Source organism: Bemisia tabaci, chromosome 2, assembly GCF_918797505.1.
Source record: "Bemisia tabaci chromosome 2, PGI_BMITA_v3".
In the NCBI taxonomy this organism is placed as follows: Eukaryota; Metazoa; Arthropoda; class Insecta; order Hemiptera; family Aleyrodidae; genus Bemisia; species Bemisia tabaci.
The window spans coordinates 66,297,842-66,321,164 of record NC_092794.1 but is presented as its reverse complement, the minus strand read 5'-3'; the positions used below and the strand labels follow the sequence as shown (position 1 = coordinate 66,321,164).

The following is a 23,323-nucleotide window of genomic DNA, read 5'->3' as shown; positions in this document are numbered from 1 at the left end:
GAGCTGGAGTTTGGAGAAGAAAATTAGAAATTAGAGACAAGGATGAGGATTAAAAAGGGAGGGAAGGGAAGGGAAAACAAAAAGATAAGAACAACGAAGAAAAAGAAGAAGAAGAAGAAGAGTAGGAGGAGAAGAAAATGTGAGGAAGAAGCGGAAAAAGATGACCCCGAAGAGGAAAAAAAAGAAGAAAATAAGGGAAATTAAGAGTAGAAAAAAAATCAGAGGAAAGGAAGAATGAGGGATGGGAGAAAACATTAGGTAAACTATTTTGTTCGCATTGGAAAATCAGTAGCACATACGTTGTTTCTAAAATGAGAATAAAATTAAGTTTTTTTTTTGTTTTTTTTTTTTTTGGTAAATTTAGAATCTATTTGGGCATATTTCGACAAACATTCCGATTTATTCCATGCTCTTTCTGGCTATCGCCTGTGCAGAAAATATCAACTGAAAGCACTGGTAGGAAGGAGAGGCGTATTTAAAAACACAACTATTTGGACATAATGTGAGTACCTACTCCATCAACGCATTATTACTCTCAGTGCGTTTATGAGCGAGAAAAAAAATTTACGAATTACAAAAAATTAAAATTTAAAATAATATGAAGTAGAAAACCGTGAATCACAGGCGCGAGCGCCCGGGAGCGGTGCGGCGCGGCGGAGAGTAGACCCGCCTTGGTGAGAGGCAGATACTGTCATCTGAATGACGTAGGTTGGGCACAGTATATGCGTCATAAAGATGGCTACTTTTCACCTACTTCACCGTTGCACCCACCCTTGGTTCCCGATCCCTTCATTGTTGTTCAAATTTCAAAACAAAACAATCCGACTCTGAAACTCTGAAATCGGTCCCTTTAATTATGGATAATCCTGAAGTTGTGACAGTTGAAGCAGTGCGGAATTTTATTTTACATAAAGGTGGAAAAGTGACAAACCATGAATTAGTGCGACACTTCAAAGGATACCTCACTAATCCGGATAACAGAGGTAAACTGCCTTGCCACATAAGTCACATAACCTCAATTTCAAGGTTTCAATGTTCCAAACATTAGAATATAATTAAGTTCCTTCTCGCAATAATTTTGTGTAGCTGCCTTTTGTTGGTCAAACATTTTCTCCTGTTAATTGCCTCAAGATTTGTGAGCGCATATACTTCTAAGGAAACTGTCTAATTATGTTGCTTCGGAGCAACAGGTTGTTGTCCTGTTGGATATATTTCAAGGCGTCAATGCAGCTACCGTATCCAAAATACGGAGGGAAATTTTTATCTTTTTGAATGAAGGAGATGACCAGTATTTATGCACATATCGACAGAATAGGTCCGCAATCTTGTTTGCGGTGTCTGAAAATCTCTGCCTCTATGTTATTTTTTTAAAACAGAACAAATTGGCATCATTGCTTGAAGTTTATGCAGAATTTCCTTTGCACAGAGAAGAAAAATCTCAGCAGTTTAAATGAATTGCTGTCAAGAAGTTCTCCATTTAAAAAATAAAGCATGACAGAAAGTCTGCTACAAGGCAAACCAAGTTATGTGATTGCTGACTTACACCGTCAATATATGACACTCTATCAGCCCTTCTATCAGTTAAATTATATGCCGGACTACGTAGTTATCGAATTCTAAGAATTGTTGTGTTCTACTGGAATTGCATGAATGGTTTCCTTTACATTGATTCCTCGAGTTAGGTTCGAGTTTGATCCTGTTCCTGTTCATTTTTTTTTTTTTTCATGAAGCAGCAATCTAAAGGTACATCTTGCAAGTGTAACCTGTATGTTACACATAATTACCAAGCGCCTTGTAGCCCTTCAATGTCACACAATTTTATTCCATCAAAATATAGAATGAACTAAAATTATCAAGTGTATGTTTTTTTTTTTTTTTTTTTTTTTTTTTGAAAATCTTGAGCTTTAAGTATTTACATTTACCTATAAATTTGAAGCTTTCAACTCCTCATCCAATGATTAGGTATGCTTGATTGTTAATGTTCTTTACCCATCGATAAGTAAGTACCTACCTATTCAAATTTTTAATTTTCCTCGTTTCATTTTTTTTCAGTGGAAGCTAGGAACCATTTCAAGGAAATTGTGAACTTTGTTGCCACTATTATTCGCAATGATGATGTAAGTTATTTCTCATTTCTAATTTTATTTCCCTCTTTTGTTGCGATGACACTAGCATAGAATTTTATCACCCTGTTTCCTCTGTTTTTTTTTTTACTTTCAACTTTTATTTCCTCAAATATTTATTTCAATACCAGTTGTATCCCTAGGATTTAAGTAAAACTGATGCTTTTGCCCTTTTTTGTTTGCTGAAGCATGTCAAATGAGGATTCCATCCTCTATCTTTTATCCATGTCATCTATTGATAGGTTCTCTCTTTTTTTACAGGGTGAAAAATATTTGGTTCTTAAGAAGAGATTCAGGAACCAGGGCATGGTTGGTTGCAACAGTATGGACGGGTTGATGTCCTCTCCACCAATGTCCCCAGAGCCCCTGAATTCAGTAGACTCTGCCAACTCCCTAGGATACCTTTATCCAAACCAACTCCCTGGCGGTTACCATTATTCAAATTCCCAAGACAGCATTGGTCGATATTCTGGCTCTCAAGATGGTGTCAATCGTTATCAGTCCCAGGATAGCGTCAACAGTTATCACTCCCAGGATGGTGCAAACAGGTATCCGTCTCCTGATGGAGTCGGCCGCTATTTTTCACAAGATAATATGAATCGGTATGCATCTCAAGAGGGAGTCAACAGGTATCTTAATAATCAAGATTTGAACCGATTTTCACAACAGGATAGTATCAATCACTTTATGTCTCCCCCAAGACATGTGGAGCCCCCTCCATATCGCCCACCCCCTCCACCTGTGAGACCTCATCTTCCGTCCCAGTCATCGTTTGATGACAACATGTCATTGTCATCATCAGTGTCCAGTGGCTCAATCAACCGCCAGTCGTCTTTGGATGATCCATTTTTATCAAGTGGGGATGGCCCTCCACCTGTCCCACCTCGTCGGAGAAGCAGTTGTGATAAGATTCAACCAATGAAAGCTGATAACAAGGAAAACGCAAACTCCAACAAAGAATTCAGCAAGAGGCCCAAGACTATTGGCGCAGAGAGTGATTTGGTGAGTTTACTTTCACACTAATTTTAATCAGTGTTATTGGCATTTTAAATGTTATGTTGATCTAAATGAAGCATTTGCAATGTTAAAGTGCATCAGTTTTTCTCCGCGCCCTCTCAGTTTGCTTTCTTATTCGTTTGCATCAAATGTTTAACAAGAATTCATAAACTGAGGTCATTTTCATAATATTTACGCACTCCTCAATTGTAATGTACTTGATCCCTGAAGCCATGAGAATTATGTGTTGCAATTTTTCTACAGTTCACAGCTGATTGTAATGAGCACTTTTTAATAGGTTCCTGTCAGTGGGGGAAAAAATGCCTCGATGAATTGCGAAAGAGTATGTTCCTATGACTCAGCATAGTATCTTACAGCCCTTTGAGTTGAAGTTTTCTTGGACATTTCATGGCGGATTTCTCATTCTCATTTTTTCTTATGATTACTGCAGCAAATGTCTGCAGACTTTGCAAGCTAATTTTATTTCATGAGACATCATCTCCAAACTCTATTGACAGATTCAATCGAAGGACATTGCATTTATTTAAACATCTCAAAGTATTTGAGAACCCCTGCATGTTTCTGCATCTGAAAGGCGAATCATTTTTCTGCTCATGTAAATCATAATATGCATTTTGTATCGGCCTCCAAATTCAATTTACTAAAATTTAACAATGATCTTTAAGTTGGGCTGTAATGTTTTTAAGTTCAAATGGCAGTGCTCAAAAGACTCTCTTGAAAAAGGAGGCTCATACTTTTGATGGGTAAAAGAACTTTACTGCCGTGCTATGGAAAAACGCCGTATGAACGTTCGAGAGTTGCCAAAGTTCCCTTGATAAGCCATGTATTTTTGACGATATTTATGCACATTTTTCTTTTAAATTTTCTGATGTTGTAGATTAAATTGCGTACAAAATAGCCTGAAAATTTTGGGGGGAATTATTCACAATTTTCCCTGTAAATTCGGCTTTTTTCGAAGGAAACTTGGCAGCGCCTGAAGGCTCATACGGCGTTCTTCCTTAGCATGTCAGCGTAGCAGGCCCTCACTCCCTCCCACCCTGCCCCGCAGTTGGAATGTTCCATCCTGTTGCTTTTTTTGCTGCCATTGCCGTGTAGGTCTTATGCAAAAATGATGGTTTATCTTTTTTTGAAGAAGAGAGAAAAATTAATATTATGAGACATTTTTAAAGGCTGCCAGTGGCGTCTTTTAGAGGGGTGGGGGCATTTTTTTTTTTTTTGCTTGTCAAAATAACGTGATGCCTAAGTAACTAAATAAGTAGCATGCTAAGGGCATATTACATCATTTCAAAAATTGTAGCTTGTTTCATTCACATAAGCCATCTCCATCATTTTTTAATCGAAGCCCTCCAAAATGACGCCACTGAAGGCCGTATCAAAATTTTTGGCCTCGTGGTTACTCTCACCATCAATGTGCTTTTTATTTTTAAGTGAGATAAAGACGTAATTCTGGTCTGAGTGCATTAGAAAATTCTCATTTTGAGGAAGGCATTCTGCTTCCTCATAAAACTAAAATATATGAACAGACCCTCATAAGAAAGGGTCTCCAAGAGTACCGTCGCGGTTTCAGCTTGTTCGGAGTTAGAGTAGGTAGACCCCCATGGACCCTTTGAAATTTCAGGTTGACCAATCATAAAAGTGAAATTTCCCTAAAATTCGGCGGGTCAAGAGACAATCCGTCGCGACTTTTTAGGTTTTTCGATGTAATTGTGTCGTTCTGATGTTTTGTCGCCAACGAATCTAAAAATGGCGTCAACGTTCCCAACGATCAGCTGAGTGATGAAGATTTTACTTTCAGAATTGGATGACCTGTAACCTCATTTTTTAACTTGAAATTTCAAAATATCCGTAGGTGGTACACTGACCTTCGTCTTGAGAGGCAAAACGACTTATCGATGGTGAAGTATACCCAAACCACACATCTCGGTTTGCGACATTGCAAACTTCCTGTCATACTTAATTTTTGAAATGGGGAACTACTCAACGTCAATTCTTTAAAATCTCCTTGATTTTTTTTTCTCTGTGTGAAGAAAATTCTGTGGAAACTTCAAGAAATAATGTTGATTAGTTCTCCTTCAAAAAAATAAAAAGGAAGCAGAGATTTTGAAACATGGCAAACGAGATACGTGATTTGGGAGTTTCACCTTCGATATTCATATTTTCAAACCTGAATTTTCACAATGATCAGCTGAGGATCTCATGCGCATTTTCATAATTTTTACCATTTTTTTTTCCTCTTTAAATTCCGGAAAAAGCCCTTTAAGTTCCAGCCCTCAGTTCCAGAATTTCGTCAGAAGACACCGCACAGAGGAAAATTTCCTGTTAATAGTTGGTTCTTAATTTGAGACAATCAGAAATTCTGCAGCTGCCCTGATGAGATTTCTGTAACGGCAATGAGTATCCTCCTGAACAGAAATTCCGATTTTTTCACGCAAAGGCGGATCCAGTGATTTGGCAACACCTGATTTCCTCCATTCAAACCTATGTTAAATAATCGATTCTTGTCGGAGCACCTGGTCCCTCCAAGAATCGATACATTTCCATAGGTTTAAATGGAGAAAAACAATGGTGCCAATTTGCTGGATCCGCCAATGTTTATCAGAGGAATCCGATGAAGGAATTATTAACCAAAATTTTCTCTGTCACTTACTTTCTTTCTTTTTCGCCCGATGAAGAAAACAAAGAAGTAGTAAAATTTTCTCTGTGCTATTTTTTTTTGCATGCCCTTTCGTTTGCTTTAATTGTTCCCCAAATTGGCTGTCGATGTCTCCTGTTTGATTTTGATTTTTGGTTTCTCCCCCTGTATCCCGCTTCTCTCCCCATGCAGTACAGCGCAGGAGCGATCGACGTCGAGAACCGGAAAATCAGCGTGAAAGAATGCACGCAAAAATTCAACCGGCTCGCCTCGGAAAGCAGCCCCAAGCACTTCAACTTGCCCACCGCCTCTACCATCTCCAGCGCCCTCAAAAAGCGCCACGAAAAGGTAATCATCCCCCCGTTTTCCCGACTCGCTATTTTGCAGTGCTCCCATCTCCCGGAACTAGTTCCAAATTTCGGAACTTCATTGGAAAAAAACACATTGGATCTAGAGCCCAGACTCTTAAAAACATCGACAAGAAAAAATACACTTGATTCAATCAGATTTAAGCTTAAATCAAGAACCAAGCCTCTTAATTTGAGCGAATTTCCCGTTGATTTAAGCTTAAATCTGATTGAATCAAGAGTCCTTTTTCTTGTCAATGTTTTCAAGAGTCTGGACTCTAGATCCAATGTGTTTTTTTTTTCCAGTGTTCTGAGATTTTTCTGAATTTTCCCCGGAACTTTTGAGATTCCGGAACTTTTGAGATTCCCGAATTTTTGAGGTTCCGGATCTTTTGCATCTTTCGGAACTTTCGGAAAAATCTGAAAAGAATCCCGGAACTGTTGATGGTCATGAAATGGGAGAAATTGAAACAAAAAAGTTCCGAAATCTGGAACTTTTGAAGGTCGTGGAATGAGAGCACTGCTATTTTGAAGCTCCAGTGCATGAAGGAATGAAGGTGCTAGAGGTTTGTAGGAAAAGCGGTTTTCCAGGAAGGATCTGTTATACGCAGGGTTGCCACAGTCAGGGAAACCCGGGGAAATGTCAGGAAATTTAAAAAGTCAGGACTAACTTGGGAATGTCATGGAAAATGACAAAAGTGTCGGGGAAAAATTGGCAAGTCGCCTATATTTGTTTCCTCGAGTGGGTTTGACGTTTTGAACAACAAATTTTGCCTGAAAACTATTTCAAACTGATTTTTTAACAATCTGAAATTTTTTCCACTGTCAAGAAATTTTATTTTCCTAATTCTGCGGCAACCTTGTATACAGTGAATCAACTTGATTTTTCACACACAAAAAATAGGATTTCAAAATAGGTGGCGAAAAATCGATGTCCTCAGTTTTCTTTAAAATCTATCGACTGAAGTTTCCCTCAAATCGATTTTCCTCGCAGCCGATTATTCCTCACTAATTTCCTCGAGTTTCACCAACCTCCTCCAAATGAACTCCAAATTTTTCCTTCTGCAGTTTCTTTGGATTTTGACACCATTTCATGGGACACGAGGAAATGTGCACCTAACTGTAATAATTCAATTTTTCAAAGAAATTTATCCAGCACCTTCAACTTTCATGCCCTGAATCAATAATTTCAGCCATATATTGTCTTGACAAATAAGTTTTTACCTTGAATCACCATAGTGCTAGCCCTTGGTACGAATAACAAATGCATGATAGCCCCATATTTCTATGAATCTCTGTGTATCGGAAACGTAAAACCCGCTATTGTCTAATCCTGGAAACCATTTTTGAGATTTATCGGTTGCCATATATCACTGATATTTTTTTTTTAATTACCAGACTCTCGTTTTATTTTTCGATTGATAGTATGTTGTAGCACTGTGTGCGTGAACCTTGCACTACCTGTTGTAAAATTTCAACAATTTTTGTTCCTCGGTCGTTGCTGTGGCATAATTCTTGCCACTGGTTTTGCGCTTCGCCACGAGCAAAGTCGTGTGAAACGAACGATTTACACGATTGATTTCAACTCATGATTTGTCCACAATCTCGCGATTTAGCGGGTTTTCTTGCGCCGCACAGTGGAGCGAGTCAATTAATAGGAGAAGCCGGACATGACTTAAAAACTTTAAAGACGTACATCTTCCTTAATTTGAAATTTTGATGTTTTGAGAGCAGTTTCATGGGTTTTCTCGTAAAATTTACTGTTAGAAGCACCCCTTAAAATTAAAATTGTGATGAGATAAACGTAAAATTTTACAATTTTTGTCGAAAATTTCATGTCCGACCTCTCTAATTGACTCGATCCACTGTGCGCCGGCCTCCCCCGCGTGCTTGCATTCCCCAGAAGAAGAGGATATTGTTCATCTTCATTGATTGGCTTCTTTTCATTTCTACAAAATTAGCAGGACTCCCTTTTTTGTTATTTTATTCGAAGGGACTTTACGGAACCAACTAGTCGACATTGACTCGGCACTGAAATCTTCAATTGCTCGAAGAGATCAAATATTTCGATGGGTTCATACACATTCAAGCTCATCAGTAAATCAGTTACATTTTTTTCCCGTCCAAAGTATGTCTGTGAATCCATTGAGATTGTATGATAACCTTTTCTTTATATCAGGAGTATTGTGCTTTATTTGCATTTCTAGTTTTCGGCTAATGATTCCATTTTCGTCGCGTATTGCACTGCTTCGAAAAAACCCTCCGCTTGAATCAAAGTGCATGTATTCATGTAAAAATACGCTGAAATTCAGGGAAACCTCACGATTTTTTTTTGAAAATCGAATTAATCTAATCATGCTTTAATAACGACTATATTTTTAATTTTCACCCACCTGATAATTAATTTATTTCGCTCCAGGAAGGCATCAATGCTCAAACCATCCTGCAGTTTATCGTCCAGTCAGGACTGATTTAATTCTAGAGGAGTATATTGAAAATCAGTTGTACAGAGTAAACCTGAAGGTTCCTCTTGTTCAGGAGGAACCATCGATTGGTCTTAATAAAAATTAGGAACGGAAGCAACGGGAATACCAAGAGCTTATAAAATAGGCGAGCTATACGTAACGCAGTCATTGAACGCCCCTTCCCCCGGTTACGCACCCATAACACATGCAGGCTCACCTCTCCCCTCAAACGTCACGTATTTCATGAATGGCTCCTTAATCCCCTTTTCCGTGGGTGGTCACAAATTTTGCGCCCAAAATTTTCTTCAAGAGGATTAATGTAAAACTCAGAATTCACTTGGACCGCGTTTTGCAGAAAGGAACTAAGCCACATCAGCTATTGCCAAATTTAACTGGGCAATTTTATTTTTTACAAGAAAACGTTCTTGCGGATTCTATTGAAAGTTTTAAGGAATTTGCTTTGCACTATGCAGAAAATTCACGGAAATGTGTACAAAAATCCGCACAACTGTTTTCATGCGAAAAAGCAAACTTCTCAATTACATTTGGACGTATTTCTATCAAACGGACCAAAGCGCCATATGGTGAGGTAGGTAGGGGGGGGGGGGGGGGGGGGCTTGGATTAGCGGCGGAATCGGGCGTCCGCGGCTTATTCCGTCCTATACTCGCAATGCTTTTCCATGGCGCTTAGGTCCGTTTGACAGAACGCGCTATCCGGGATTCTAAATTCCTCAAAAGGAACTCAATTTGGCGCTTAGTTCCGTTCGATAGAAATACGTCCATTTGGCGATAGCTGATACGGCTCGGTTCCTTTCTGCTTAACTAAACGTGGTCCATTTTTACCACGCTGTCCGTGCCGTCGCTTCTTACGGAAGAGCGCACCTGCGCTTCGAGATGAACCCTATCGTCCGGGAAACTCCTTGCTCTTCGGGGCTCACGTGAAAATCGAATTTCGCCCGTACGTCGGGGGCGTCGAGCGGAGTAACGAGTCCGTAAGAACACGACCCGACGCCTTCCCACCCCCCGTAATTCTTGAGCTTTGATGGGGCCAGCCCGGCACTGACATTAGATCGAGGATGGAGGAATCGTATCATGTCATGTTTACTTTTCCCGCCGGGTCCGGTCGGGATTATCGGTCTGCCCCCGCTGAGAACACAAATTACTAACTAATCGCCTCCCGCGTAAAGCCGTTACCGCGATGAGGGGCCTCATCTGTCCCGCAGCCGCCTCGGTGCGGACATCCTCCAACCCCCCCCCCCCCCCCAACTGACGAGCCCCCATAGGTAGTCGGTACGTGCACCTTGGATTCCTCACTCATTGTCAGAGCAATAGCTCCACCGGTGTAACTACTTACGAATAGGAACTTGCGATTGTCAAAATAATCGCGTTTTGATAGTTTAAGCGTTTTGCAAAAAATAATAAGATCTGTCTAAACGCCTAGTTTCTACGACCAATATCAACGGAGATACTGCCCCTAGAAAATCACTGCGTATGACGTCATCCACCCCACCGTGGTAGTACATAGTATGGTTGCTTCAACCTTGAACTAGGGGCTTGGAGGGTAAGGCGCATAAGTGCAGTTTTTGCCATTTCGTGGAGTACGTGTTTGAAATTTCGAAATTACATGGATTCTTATGGCGGAAAAAAAAGTTCGATGCTTAAAAAATTGGAATTAGGGAGCGAATTTTTCTCAGAATATGCGTCAAGACTAGTTTTGCTTGAAATCACTAATATCTCATTTTTTTCAAAAACTGCACTTATGCGCCTCGTTCTCCAAGCCTTACAATTCATTGCTGAATGATACACAAAATTGCTCTGGTTGCTTGACTTAAATGCTACGTAAGATACTTCTACATAGCAAGGAAAAGTAGAGATAAAGAGCATAGAATGTTTTATTGATCGAAGTTGTAGAAATAATGTGTACAAATTCAGGATTGACGCGCCTTCAATTAGAGTGATACTTCCAGCTCTGCCGGGAAGTTAGTTTAGTTGCGTGACCTAACTTAACCCAATCTGACTCTGCTGAGATCGGTTCCCAAGCTTTGTGATCGATTTGAATCGCTTTAAACTCGGCATTTTCACTACTGCAAAGACAACATGTGTTCGAATGTTCCGGAATTATTTATTATGTATTATTTTTATAAGGAAACTCATCGAATTGTTTTTCCCGAAAATCTAGAAGAAGTTGTAGAAATAATGTGTACAGATTCAGGATTGACGCGCCTTCAATCAGAGTGATACTTCCAGCTTTGCCGGGAAGTTAGTTTAGTTGCGTGACCTAACTTAACCCAATCTGACTCTGCTGAGATCGGTTCCCAAGCTTCGTGATCGATCAGAATCGCATTAAACTCGGCGTTTCCATTACTGCAAAGACAAAATGTGTTCGAATGTTCCGGAATTATTTATTATGTATTATTTTTATAAGGAAACTCATCGAATTGTTTTTCCCGAAGTTCTAGAAGAAGTTGTAGAAATAATGTGTACAGATTCAGGATTGACGCGCCTTCAATCAGAGTGATACTTCCAGCTTTGCCGGGAAGTTAGTTTAGTTGCGTGACCTAACTTAACCCAATCTGACACTGCTGAGATCGGTTCCCAAGCTTCGTGATCGATCAGAATCGCATTAAACTCGGCGTTTCCATTACTGCAAAGACAACATGTGTTCGAACGTTCCGGAATTATTTATTATGTATTATTTTTATAAGGGAACTCATCGAATTGTTTTTCCCGAAGTTCTCCGTGAATTTTTATCACTTTGTAGGTCTGGTAGGTAAACGCTATTTCGTCTCATGATGGATTGACTTTTGTGAAACTCGGTGGCATGGGATTTTCTTTGACGAGTAACTATACTTTTTTTGGGCTCAGAATTCCTTGATTTTAGCCCATAAAAAGTAAACTAGGGGAGCGAGAAAGTAAAAATTGGCAATGCTATACAACCTAAACGAGGTGTCACTTCAAGTTGAAACTTTGCCTGGAAGTTTGCCCTGCCATCAGCTCTCATTTCAGCCTTGTTTCATTGACCAACCTGGGTATAAAGAAAAATGGGTGAAACTTGGCAAGGCTGTTTGTGTTAATAGAGAAGTAAACGACCGAGTAACACAAACTGTTGGTTGATTTTTTTGGTGTTAGTTGTCTCTATATCAAGTCGACCAAATCTTTGGATTGAAAATTTGCGACCTCGTTAAAAATTCCGCGGCAACCTTCAGGATTGATCCTGGATCGCATTGGTGGTAATCCCATGCGCTAACTACTCGCAAGTCATAACCTCGGAGAATCGCAAGGAAAACATAAGTAGTCCGGCACGACACTTTTGTCTTGCGCCGATGTCTCAGAAAAACCTACGGTTTGGGTCGATTTGACACAAAATTGTGTTAAGCAATACCAAAAAAAAAAAAAAAAAAAAAAAAAAAAAAAAAAAAAAAAAAAAAAAAAAAAAAAAAAAAAAGTGTCACAGAACAACACCAAACACGACCATTTTTAACTTGGTAGAATTTAAACTGCTGAATGACACTGAATGCTACGTGCAACTATTACTGCTCATGGGTCGCTCAAATTGCCTATGAGTTTATTGAAGGCGAATTGGTGCAAATGAGCGCAACGTACGCAAGATGCTACCAGAACTGAAACCGTTAAAATGCTCAAACTGCTGCAAGCAACTATTACTGCTCTTGAGCCGCTCATATAGCCGCTCATTTGCCTATACCAGCTGATTGAAGACGAATTAGTTAAATTGAGCGCAACGTTCCTTATTGCGCTCTGCGTGTGAACTGAATGGGTTGTTGGAAGAAGAGCGTAACAGCCTAACGTCTAGTCTCGAGGAAATATCGATGACCAAAGTCCAATACCACGCATCCTAATTTGCGACGTTGCAAATTTCCAGCCACACTCAATTTCATCCTCGGAAGACTTGAGGACGTAATTTCTTGGAGGCTTCCCTGATTTTTCTTCTCTGTCAGCAGAATATTCAGTTGGCTTGTTCTTCATCAAAAAAATGCAATAGGGGCGAACATTTTGAAATACCGCAATGGACATACGTGGTTCCGCACTTTGGCCATCAGTGGCGTGGCGTGAATTGCGATATATCGATTGATAGTAATTTAAACCTATGGTAAAGAATCGATTATTCAGGTGCTCGCTGCGAACACCCTGTTTATCAATCCTTTTCCATAGGTTGAAATGGCATAACGATCGATATATCGCGAATCACGCCACAGCACTTCGACCATCGATGAGAAAAAACTTGATTTTTCTCGATTAACACCATCTGCAGTGAGACCGCGATCACACGAGAAGATCGAAGTTTTGAAAGCTGCGCTCGCTGACCTAATCTGTACTAACTTCACCGTGTTCTTAAGAAACGACGTAACCATCAAGGGTTCGGATGGGAGTTATGCTCTTTTGGCCTAGAACTGTGGTGCGGGCTAGAAGAATGGGAGATGGAAGCGGTATAGACGTCGTCGGTGCGGTGGCGCTATGTGCGGCAGAGCGGTGTACAGCTCTGCTATGGAAAAACGCCGTAATATTCTTCAAACGTTGCCAAATTTCCTTCAATGATACACGAATTCTCAGGAAAACTTTGGACAATTTTTCTTTCAATTTTTCAGAGAAATGTATTCGCGATTAGATCTAAAATATGTCAAAGTCTCAAAGTGAAATACTGACATATTTTGTCAAAAATTAATGCTTTATCAGAGGAAATTTGGCAAAATCTGAGGGTTCATACGACGTTTTTCGCTAGGACGGCGGTGTGGCGGCCGGGCCGCGGCTGGCGTTTGTGAAACGGAGGGACCACCGGTGATGGACGTGGTCAGGAATCTCCTTATACGACGTCGGCGCGCGGAGACACATAAGTTAGCCGCGATTGACATATATAAAGTATTTGCTGAGCGCTATCGTGCTTTCATACTTTGATCCTTTGATTGATAAGTTAATTCCAGTTCCATCCTCGGCCCGCCCTGGCGCCACTCCGTTGCATTGGCCCCTTTCCGCTTTTTGCGCAGCGCAACGCGCAACGGTTCGCGAGTCGCTCCTTCGCGCCGCCGCACAGTAGACCGAGTCAGTAGGAGAAGTCGGACAAAATCTGGAAATTTTAAAAGCTCATAACCCCGTTCATACAAAACTTCAAGGTTCTGAAAGTGGCTCCATTGGTTTTCTAGTAAAATTTTCTTTCAGAAGCACCCCTTATAATTTTAAATGAGACGAATTAAACATCGAAATTTGTAGTTCTAGTTGAAATTTTCATGTCCGACCTCTCTGAATGACTCGAGCCACTGTGCGCCGCGCCGCAGCAGCCGACTGCCCCATTTGGGTCTCCGTCCCCGACTCTCGTCCAATCGGCTATGCGCTGCTTAGTGCTTATTGTCCAAGCGGAATTTTCACAGCCACCATCAGGCAATGCACCAATTTTACCACTGGATAAATCAAGAAATGCAAACTTCCTTTAAAGTAAAAAGTAGAGGGTTTCCCAAAGAAAATTAGGGCTGCCGCAGTCAGGGAATACCGGGAAAACCGGAAAATAACAGGGAATTTCAAAAAGTCAGGGAAAACTTGGAAATGTCTAGGAAAATGACGATACTATCAAGGAAAAATCGATAAGCACCTTTATTTGTTTTCTAGACTGGGTTTGACGTTCCGAACAACACATTTTACCCTAAAACTATTTCTAACTATGTCTCTTTGACCATCTGGCATATCATCAATCGTCAACGAAGTCTTACGCAGAATACGATGGATACATTCCTTAGAGTGTTCATTGGTCCGTTAAATCCAGAAAGTTCGAAGGGAGCACCAATTTTTTGAAGGCCATCCGAAAGTACTGAAGAAGCACAAAAATGCCATAAAAAGATCTGGAATTGCGTGTTTCATGCCACTCGTCTTGTTTTATAACAGCCTGCGGGCTAATTATTGAAATTGATAGACAAAGATATAGACAAAGAAGACAAAAGGGATATGGAGGGATCCTATTGGTGAAAGCGGGTGGTTGCAAAGGACAAAAGCGGTAGGTAATGGACAAACTAACGTCAACCCATGAGAAATTAGAAAGTTAGTCCATAATTTTCTTCCTTAGTCTATAGGAACCACACATATCAACCAATAAGATCGCTCCATACTCCCTATGTCCTCTTTGTCTATAGCTTTGTCTATCAATTTCACCTATCACCCCGCTGGAAAGTATGCAGCCCTACTAGTCTCCATGAGACGCTGTGGCCATACTCTTCCTAAAATGGTATTCTAGTTTTCTCTGGAACGAATTCCTGAACTCAGGAAGAGGCGCCTTACAACCCTTTAGACCGTAATGGAGGGAGCGTTCCAAGTTATGAGAGAGTCTATATCCAGATCCAGTCAAACTCTCCATGCTCTAAAAGGGAGCAAATATTTTATCACGGTTGCCGCGGTTCTAGCCTTGGGTTCTCAAATAAAATGGCAACACTGTTCATGTATTTCCTCCCTATAGACTGAGTTAGTGACTACGTCATTCGATATAATATATCACTTTTGTTTCAAACAAAAACAAACTAGCATAATCTCATGTGCGAATCCTTCATTAGTTAATTGTGTCAATTTATCAAAATTTAGTCAATGACTGGTCAAAAATCAATTAAAGACTTAAACACGAGAAATTTCGTTTGTAAGAAACTCTTGGACGCATTCTACCGCCATGGCGCCAAGGGCGCGAATCAGAAACAATGTTCTTTCTGTGTTTGTTTACATTTGAACCCAGGGTTCGATATTATATTGAATGACTTAGCCACTAAATTAGTCTATTTGTGCATGGAGTGTCGAACTGAATCCAGGGGTGAACTCTTTGATGTAGGCGATCCCCTCCAAAACGGTCTTCCCTTTGAGAGTTTTTTTGAGCTTGAAAGTTTTTTTTAGAGAAAAGTAGTGGCACCATCGTGTTTTTCGCAAAATTTGACATAGTTTACCGCACTGAAATCGCAAATCCCTGCGGCTGTCAAGGATCCCGTTGTATGCGTTAGTCTTTGGTCGGTCGCCCAGTTGCAACGAATTGCTCTGGAAACAGAGTGTATCATATGTGCTCAGCGAGTGCCCTGTGCCAAGACCCACCGATAATTCTCGAGTATTATTAAGGAGAGAGGGAGTCATAAGTTTCGAGTAATCTGAGTTACCAACGCGTTAACTCGTGATGTAATGTTGACGGCTCCGTTCGGTAGCTCGGGAAGATAGCCCCGAGGATTTGGCCGAGAAAGGCGAGAACAAGCATTAGTAAGTAAAGAGTGAAACAATCAGTCGTGTTGGTGTTGCCAGCTCAGTCATTCAACTTTAGACTCGAAAAATTAGCTTGCTCAGTAATATTCAATTCTTGCATTTTTGAAAAGTAAACAGCTGCACTTAAGTCGCCAAAATGTTTCCTAATTTTCTTTTGAACAATATTAACCAGCAAGTCAACGGGGCAGATTACCTAAATTCATGCACTGAAAAAAAAGTTACGGGCGACATAGACGTACCATCCGTTCTGGGCTCAGAGGCCGAGAGTTTATGGTGCTGGAGCTGGAAGTCGGATAATTCCTTACAATTTCACATTTCATTGCCATTTGGCACTCAGAGGAATGAAATATCTGTCACAAAAGACCCGCTTCCTCCGATTTCAGAATTGACTTTTGCGGCTATTTTAACAGTTTGAACCAATCGATATCGATACAATCTCACCTGTTTGATGTATCGAATACGATCTATCTCACATCGCCAAAAAAGCCAAGATGACGTTTGAAAATATCCGGGTCGTGGCTGTACGATTTTAACCGCGCGATGCCTGTCGCATTTGGGGAGAGTGAATGCGCCTCAGTGAACTTGGGATCCTTCTCTGCGGATGAATTTCAAGGTACCCGAGCAACTTTTTCGGGATGACTGCCGGCTGCGCGAGCTTACTCTTTTCCCAGACTCATGATTCCTCCGAGGCGCCGCGGCACAACTCGGCGCCCGTGAAATTCACCCTCCATCAGGCAAGTTCCAAGCGAGGAAGCGGCTTGTAATTTGTACGCCGGCTCGTTGTCGGAGACGGATAGTTCTACTGCCCACCTCAATTATTCTCATTTACCCGAATTTATTTTTTTTTTCAAACAATTATCACCAACAATACACACACTTGCTCGAGGAATGCTGTGGTACAATCCATGTCGCTTCCACTCAATGCCGCGGAGTGGATCGAGTCAATAGGCGCGAAGTTGGACAAGATCTGGAAACTATCAAAGCTTATATTTTCGAAAATATTAAACAAAAAAGTTCAAGAGTGATTCTATTGCTTTTTTCGTGAAATTTCCCTTCCGAAACACCCCTTGCAACTGAATTTGTGAAGAAATAGACATGAAAATTCGAAATTTTAGCCAAAAATTCCATGTCCGACCCCTTCAATTAGCTCGTTCGACGGAACGCACCATAGAGGCGCTCCGGCACACAGTGGAACGAGCTAAGAAGAGCTAAATGTTTGGCTAAAATTTCAAAATTTGATGTTTATTTCGTCACAAATTCAAGTTTAAGGGCACGGTTTCGCAAACTTCGGTTTATTTGCGAAACGAAATCTTCAGCACGTTGTTAACCTTCCACCTAATAAATGGATCAACAATTGGACGTAATTCTACCAAACAGTACTATGTGCAGGTGGGAATGATGGGGTGTGCTCGTTAGTCGAGGATCGTAAGAATAAATGGGATTATAAAGCGACAGTGACGTCAGCAGCGACGACTTAGCCGAGGAGCGACGATCTGAGAATTACCTCATGAGCCCTGTCCATAACGCTCTAGATACGCGTCCACGACTCACGAGTCCCGCATATATTTGGCACTTGGTTCCTTTTGCTAAATTCATAGAGTACATAGAGTCGTAATGTAAGTGGGAGAGCTGGCGCCACTTTTAAGCATTTTTCATGTCCCGAATTCCGAGACTCCTGTGTGACGCCGGGTCACTTTTTCGATACATAATCGATTGTTTGCGATACACGGGTACCCGGCCATCCGATGCCAACAACAACAACAACAACAACAACAACAGAGGAGATAGGGATTACCACGTATTCCACACCGCCATTTTGGATCGAAAATGTATCGAAAAAGCGACCCGAACTTGGCGCACACCGGGCTCGGAATTCGTCGAGCAGAACATGGCGCCAGCTCTTTCATTTACATTACGACTCTATGTACTCTATGGCTAAATTGGAAAAGCGAGATTTTACATTTTGCCCAATTAATTGAACTATGCGCCAACTGAATGTGACTCGCATGAGCCGTGGGCATGTGTCTAGAACGTTGCGGGCAGGGCTCATGAGTTAGTTCCTCAGATCGTCGCCCTTCTGCTCGGTCGTCGCCGCTGACGTCACTGGCGCTTTATAATTCCCATTCATTCTTACAGCCCTCGACTAACGAGCACACCCCCATCTTTCCCACCTACACATAGTTCTGTTTGGTAGAAATACGTCCCTGAGTGTTGTAGTCCCGAAAGTAAAAGCTCCCACCATTGCTAAGGTACCAATGGACTGGGTTTTCTGGAGCAAGTAAAATCGACCATACAGAACCAGTACATGGAGAAAAAAAGGAGGTGTTTGCATTTCGGGCATCTTGGAATTGTTTGATGATTAGATGACGTAGGTCGGTACAGCGACGTCCCCTTCACGCTAAACGTCGCTGTACCGACCTACGTCATCAAATCATCAAAAAATTCCACGATGCCCGAAATGCAAACACCTCCTTTTTTTTCTCTATGGAACCAGTGCACCCCAAATTCTGAGAGGTCCCTCTCCAACCACCGATGACTCCCTCGCACTGAAGAAATAGTTACGGGCCATGTAGACTTACCGTCCGTTCTGGGCTCAAAGGCCGAAAGTTCCGGGTACTGTAGCCGTAGCTTTGATTGCTCCGGGTGCTACATCCAGAACTTTCGGCCTCTTAGCTCGGAACACGGACGGTATGTCTATATAGCCCGTAAGTACGGCTTCCACGGCCGGAGTTTTTTTTTCTGTGCGGACTTTTGAGGCTAATATTGGAGGCATGCATCTCCTGCTTTCCCTTTTCCCTCGCCGAAACGTGACAATTGCCGACGCGGGACCCGGGTCGAAAAGCACCGGCTGCTGTACTACGCTCGCGTCTGTCAGACCGCCGCGCCGGTGGGGGGAAGCGCGGAACGGCGTTTAAGTGATTTAAAATTTGTCAACTGGAAAAGAATTAATCAACAATGCATTAGACAGTGTGGTTGCGTGTGACAAGAGCATCCATTTGCGATTGCGGAGAAAAAATACAGCCGAGCGGATCCGTGTCGTCGCCGCGCCGCCCCGGATTTGAATAAAAGAGTGGAAAAAGATGAACGCTGCCACGGGGAGGGTAAAGTGTAAAAACATGGGACTTGTAACAGGCTTTTCGACCGGGGTCCCGCGCCTTCATTGCCCGTCCAGTTAACAGTTTTTTGGCAGCAAATCACTGGTAGTCTCTCCGCACTGTTGTCAAACAAGTGGCATTTTTTTCTATTTACCAACTTACAAGTGGACACGGAGAAGAACCAGTCGTTAAAATGATCAATTTCGGGGTGTCCCGTATAGACTTATAATTGCTCTACACACTTGGAGAAAAAAAACTTCGTGCGTGGGACCCGAAGTTTAGGTCATATGGATCTCTGAAGTTTTCGGATTGAGCATCTGAACACTTAAGGTCCAGCTGCTGAGGTTTGGATCACACATCTGAAACTTCAGTTCTTACATCTGAAGTACTTCAGATGTAAGAACTGAAGTTTCAGATGTGTGATCCGAACCTCGGCAGATAGACCTAGAGTGTTCAGATGCTCAATCTGAAAACTTCACAGATCCATATGACCTGAACTTCGGGTCCCACGCACGAGGTTTTTTTCTCCGTGCAGTAGGTAATCGCTACCAAAAATTTTTGTTAATGTAGGAGGTAAAACATTGGGCCGCTTAGGTATTACCCCCACCTCCCCCCTGTAACGCAGCCCTACATCCCGCTTTTGAATTAAGTAAGGCTAGTCTGATCCTCCCCCCATTTTCAAATAATCAAGAAAACGCTGAGAAAATAGCTTTAAAAAAGGGCCGGATTTTCAATTTTATACGCTTTTTTTTTTTTCAAAATTGTTTATCCCCTCTCCCCCCTCGGATTTTTTACGTAACGCTAAGATTGACTACCCCCCCCTCTCCCTCTTGTAACGCACCGTTAAGCTGGTTCAACCCCCCCCCCCCCTTCCAAGTGCGTTAGTGCGTTACGCAATACTCGAACGGCCCCAAAGCTGTTGATTAATTTATTTTTCGCACTAGTTTTTCCTGTGTCAAATCGACCAAATCTTTGGGTTAAAAGACCTCGGTAAAAATTTTGCGGCGGTCACTATAAGACTGAACTAGGATCATTGGCGGATCCAGCAAATTGGCAACATTGTCTTTTCTCCATTTAAACCTACAGAAATGTATCGATCCTTGGAGAGGCCAGGTGCTCCGACAAGAATCGATTATTTAGCATAGGTTTAAATGGAGGAAATCAGGTGTTGCCAAATTGCTGGATCCGCCTCTGACCAGGATCGCTTCGGTGGTAATCCAATGCGCTAACCACTCGCAGGTCATAAACCTCCGAGTTTCGGAAGGTAGAAAGTAAAGGGAATAATTTAAGAAGAGTAAGAAAGCCTCTTAACGTGAATGATTATTCGCTCTATGGTGCGGATATTTTGCATATATCAGTAAAATTTGGCAACATCAATTTGCTCTGATAAATTGCCGTTCATGACTGAAGCTGACTCGGGTGGAAAGGAAAACATCATAAAAATTAAAAACTAACAAACACTTGTGCAGTGGTCAAAAAACCGTCCGATGAAAACGAGTAAATGCAAATTTCATCAAATACGAGTTGAAAGGCGCTCTGTTCACCTGTTTCGGGTTGAAAGGCACTTATCCGTCAAAAAATTAACAGTTATGATTTTTCCTCCTTTCGAGTGTTCCAAAAGCAGAAACATGACAGTCGTCCTGGGGTCACAGGATTTTCCCCCCAGTGAAAAACGCACTCGCAGATTAATTAAAACGACAAATAAACAATTAACAATTACAAGGGACTGAAAAACACGGCCGGAGAATCTGGGGCCTGTATCGCTTTCCCCTGTCAGCATTTAGTTTAATTTAGGAGCAAAAAGTGCATAAAAGTATGCTGCGATCCTCTCGTCACCATGCGAGGACGCAAGGGTGTCATGCCTTCCGGGGCTGTTTCAATTAAATCGGTGCTTCCATTTCATAAACACCGATGTTGCAAGTGTAAAAAAGAGGTTCCTAAGCGAATATTTAGATACCCTGACAAGCGAGCGCGTTCTGACAAAAACGCGACTGGAAAGTGGTTTTGCGTCCCGTGTTGTACTGACCCCCAAGCGAACTAGAAGCCGTTTCGAGCTGTCGGAAAATTTAATATTGCAGTTGAGGACGCTGCACCGCTTTTTGCGTAATTTTTTCTACGCCGCACAGTGGATCGAGTCAATTGGAGAGATCGGACATGAAATTTTTGGCTGAAACTGCAAATTTTGATGTTTCTTTAGTTACATTTTACGTTTTAAGGGGTGCTTCTCGAAGAAAATTCCCCGAGGAAACCTATGGAACCACCTTTAGAACTTCAAAGTTTTGTATGAACGGAGTTAAATGCGTTTAAAGTTTCCAAATTTTTTCCGACTTCCCTGACTCGGACTTCATGCACTCGATCCACTGTGCATCGAGTCTTTAAATATTTCATTATGTTTTTTAACTCGTATTTTATTGTCATCGGCGAAAAATGAAACCCTTCTAGATGGCGTTGTTTTTACGATCGTGAAAAGCTAGAACAAGAAGGGGCTCCCGTTTAAAAAAATATGGCGTAGAACAGCATCAGAATTTAAGCACTTCTGTGGTTTTCTCCACATTTGCCACGTGCGTACGAAAGGGGGTACAGCCTAGGGGGCTGCTCCCCCTAGAATTGAAGAAAGTATCAGCTGGCCCCCTCCAGAAATTTTGGATGGTGAGGAAAAATCTTCGTCGAGGATGATCCAGCAGTAAGGAAGGAGCTGTTTATAAAACGACCGTAAAAAGAACCCTACACTATAGAAGAAAAAAAGTATCTTCGATCCTGAGTCGAAACTTTTATACCCTTTGACCATGACCAGAAAAAATCGTCTTGATTCGATCGGATATTTGCTTGAATCATAAGGAAATCCGCTTAAATTAAGGAGCTTGGCTCTCGACATACGCAAAAATCCGATCGAATCAAGAGTATTTAGATCGCGTTGAGCAGAGAAGAAACAAAGTCACATCAGCTATTGCCATTTAACTGAGCCATTTAATTTGTTAGAAGAGAACATTGGTACGGATTCCCTCGAAAATCTCAAGGAATTTGCTTCGTACTATGCAGATAATTTACTTAAATTCGCACAAAAATCTGCACAACCGTTTTCATGTAAAATATTAAGACAGTATGTCGGAGTTTTTTGCGAGCGTGCGTTAAAAATTCAGCATAAAGCTGAAAATCTCAATACAGAGGGAAGAAACTCATATGAGCACAATTTACCGTCAAAGAGATATCGACGGTGAAACTACCAGACCACGTATCTCGTTTGCGATGTTTAAAAATCTCCACTCACATTTTATTTTTTTGAAGGAGATCAAATCAATGTCATTCATTACAATTTTCACAGATTTTTCTCCGCACAAAGAGGAAAAATCACGGAAGTTTTCACGAAATGACGTTGAGTAGTTCTCTATTTAAAACATAAAGTATGACAGGAAGTCTGCAACGTCGCAAACCGAGATACGTGGTTTGGTAGTTTCACCGTCGATATGCTGTTTGGTGTAACACTAGTTACGTCCAAAAATTTAATTCGTGTAAAAAATTAAAGAGAGATGTTGCATGTGTGAGGAATTTGCGATTTGACTGTTGTTTCTTAAGGAAAAGTACGCGAGAAACACGATGGTGCCACTGGTTTTCTCTGAAATCAACTCCCAAGCTCAAAAAAAGTTCTTAAGTCGAGGCCAAAATGGAGGGGATATCCCACGCTATCCTGAGAGTCCACCTCTACATCAAGACAAACTCTCCATGCAAAGATAGGGAGCAAATACATTGACAGGGCTGCCACTTTATTTGGGGACTCTAAAACTGAAAACATGGCAACCCTGCCAATGTATTTGCTCCCTATCTTTGCTTGGAGAGTTTGTCTTGATGTAGAGGTGGACTCTCAGGATAGCGTGGGATATCCCATTTTGGCTTCAATTCGCGAGCTTTTTTGAGCTTGGGGGTGGATTTCAGAAAAAACCAGTGGCGCCATCGTGTTTCCCGCAATCTTTTACATATGAATCAATAGTCAAAACGCAATTCCTCACACATGCAACATCAATTGCATCAATTGCTCGATTAATTTGGCAATAGCTGATGTGGCTTGGTCCCTTTCTGCTTAACGTAGTCCATTTTTTCTTGTCAAATTTTTTCAAGAGCCTGGACTTAGAATCGATGATACTTTTATTCCGGCGCAACCACGGCTGGGTTACGCTAGAGTACCTGTATAGCGAGAGTATGGACAGATCGCTTCATGGAGAGCTTAGGGCCCAAAAGTGCAGCCACCCCTCTAACCAACTTCTGACGTACCAAATTTCACTGCCAGTCTGTAGATTCCAATTCTAACAAAGATGGCTAAGGAAGTACATAAATGAGCGTTCTTCCACAAAAATGAGTAAATTCATGCAAAAACTAAGTCAAATACGTGCTTTATAAACGATGGTTCGTAACAATTGTA

At 41.5% G+C, this 23,323-nt stretch overlaps 1 protein-coding gene across 3 annotated transcripts in view; it reads left to right on the top strand.

Annotated features, from left to right (window-relative positions):
* Positions 1–749: 749 nt before the first annotated feature.
* sowah (ankyrin repeat domain family member sosondowah) overlaps positions 750–23,323 on the top strand; it is a 118,840-nt gene continuing 96,266 nt past the window's right edge. For 2 of the 3 annotated variants that reach the window (XM_072296107.1, XM_072296108.1), the window contains exons 1-4: positions 763–983; positions 2,053–2,117; positions 2,385–3,125; positions 5,965–6,120. In XM_072296107.1, coding sequence (XP_072152208.1) covers positions 857–983; positions 2,053–2,117; positions 2,385–3,125; positions 5,965–6,120 — 1,089 coding nt within the window. In that variant the 5' untranslated portion in view covers positions 763–856. Of the gene's footprint in view, positions 984–2,052; positions 2,118–2,384; positions 3,126–5,964; positions 6,121–23,323 lie in introns of all 3 variants that reach the window. The other variant, XM_072296109.1, reaches the window with a different exon arrangement.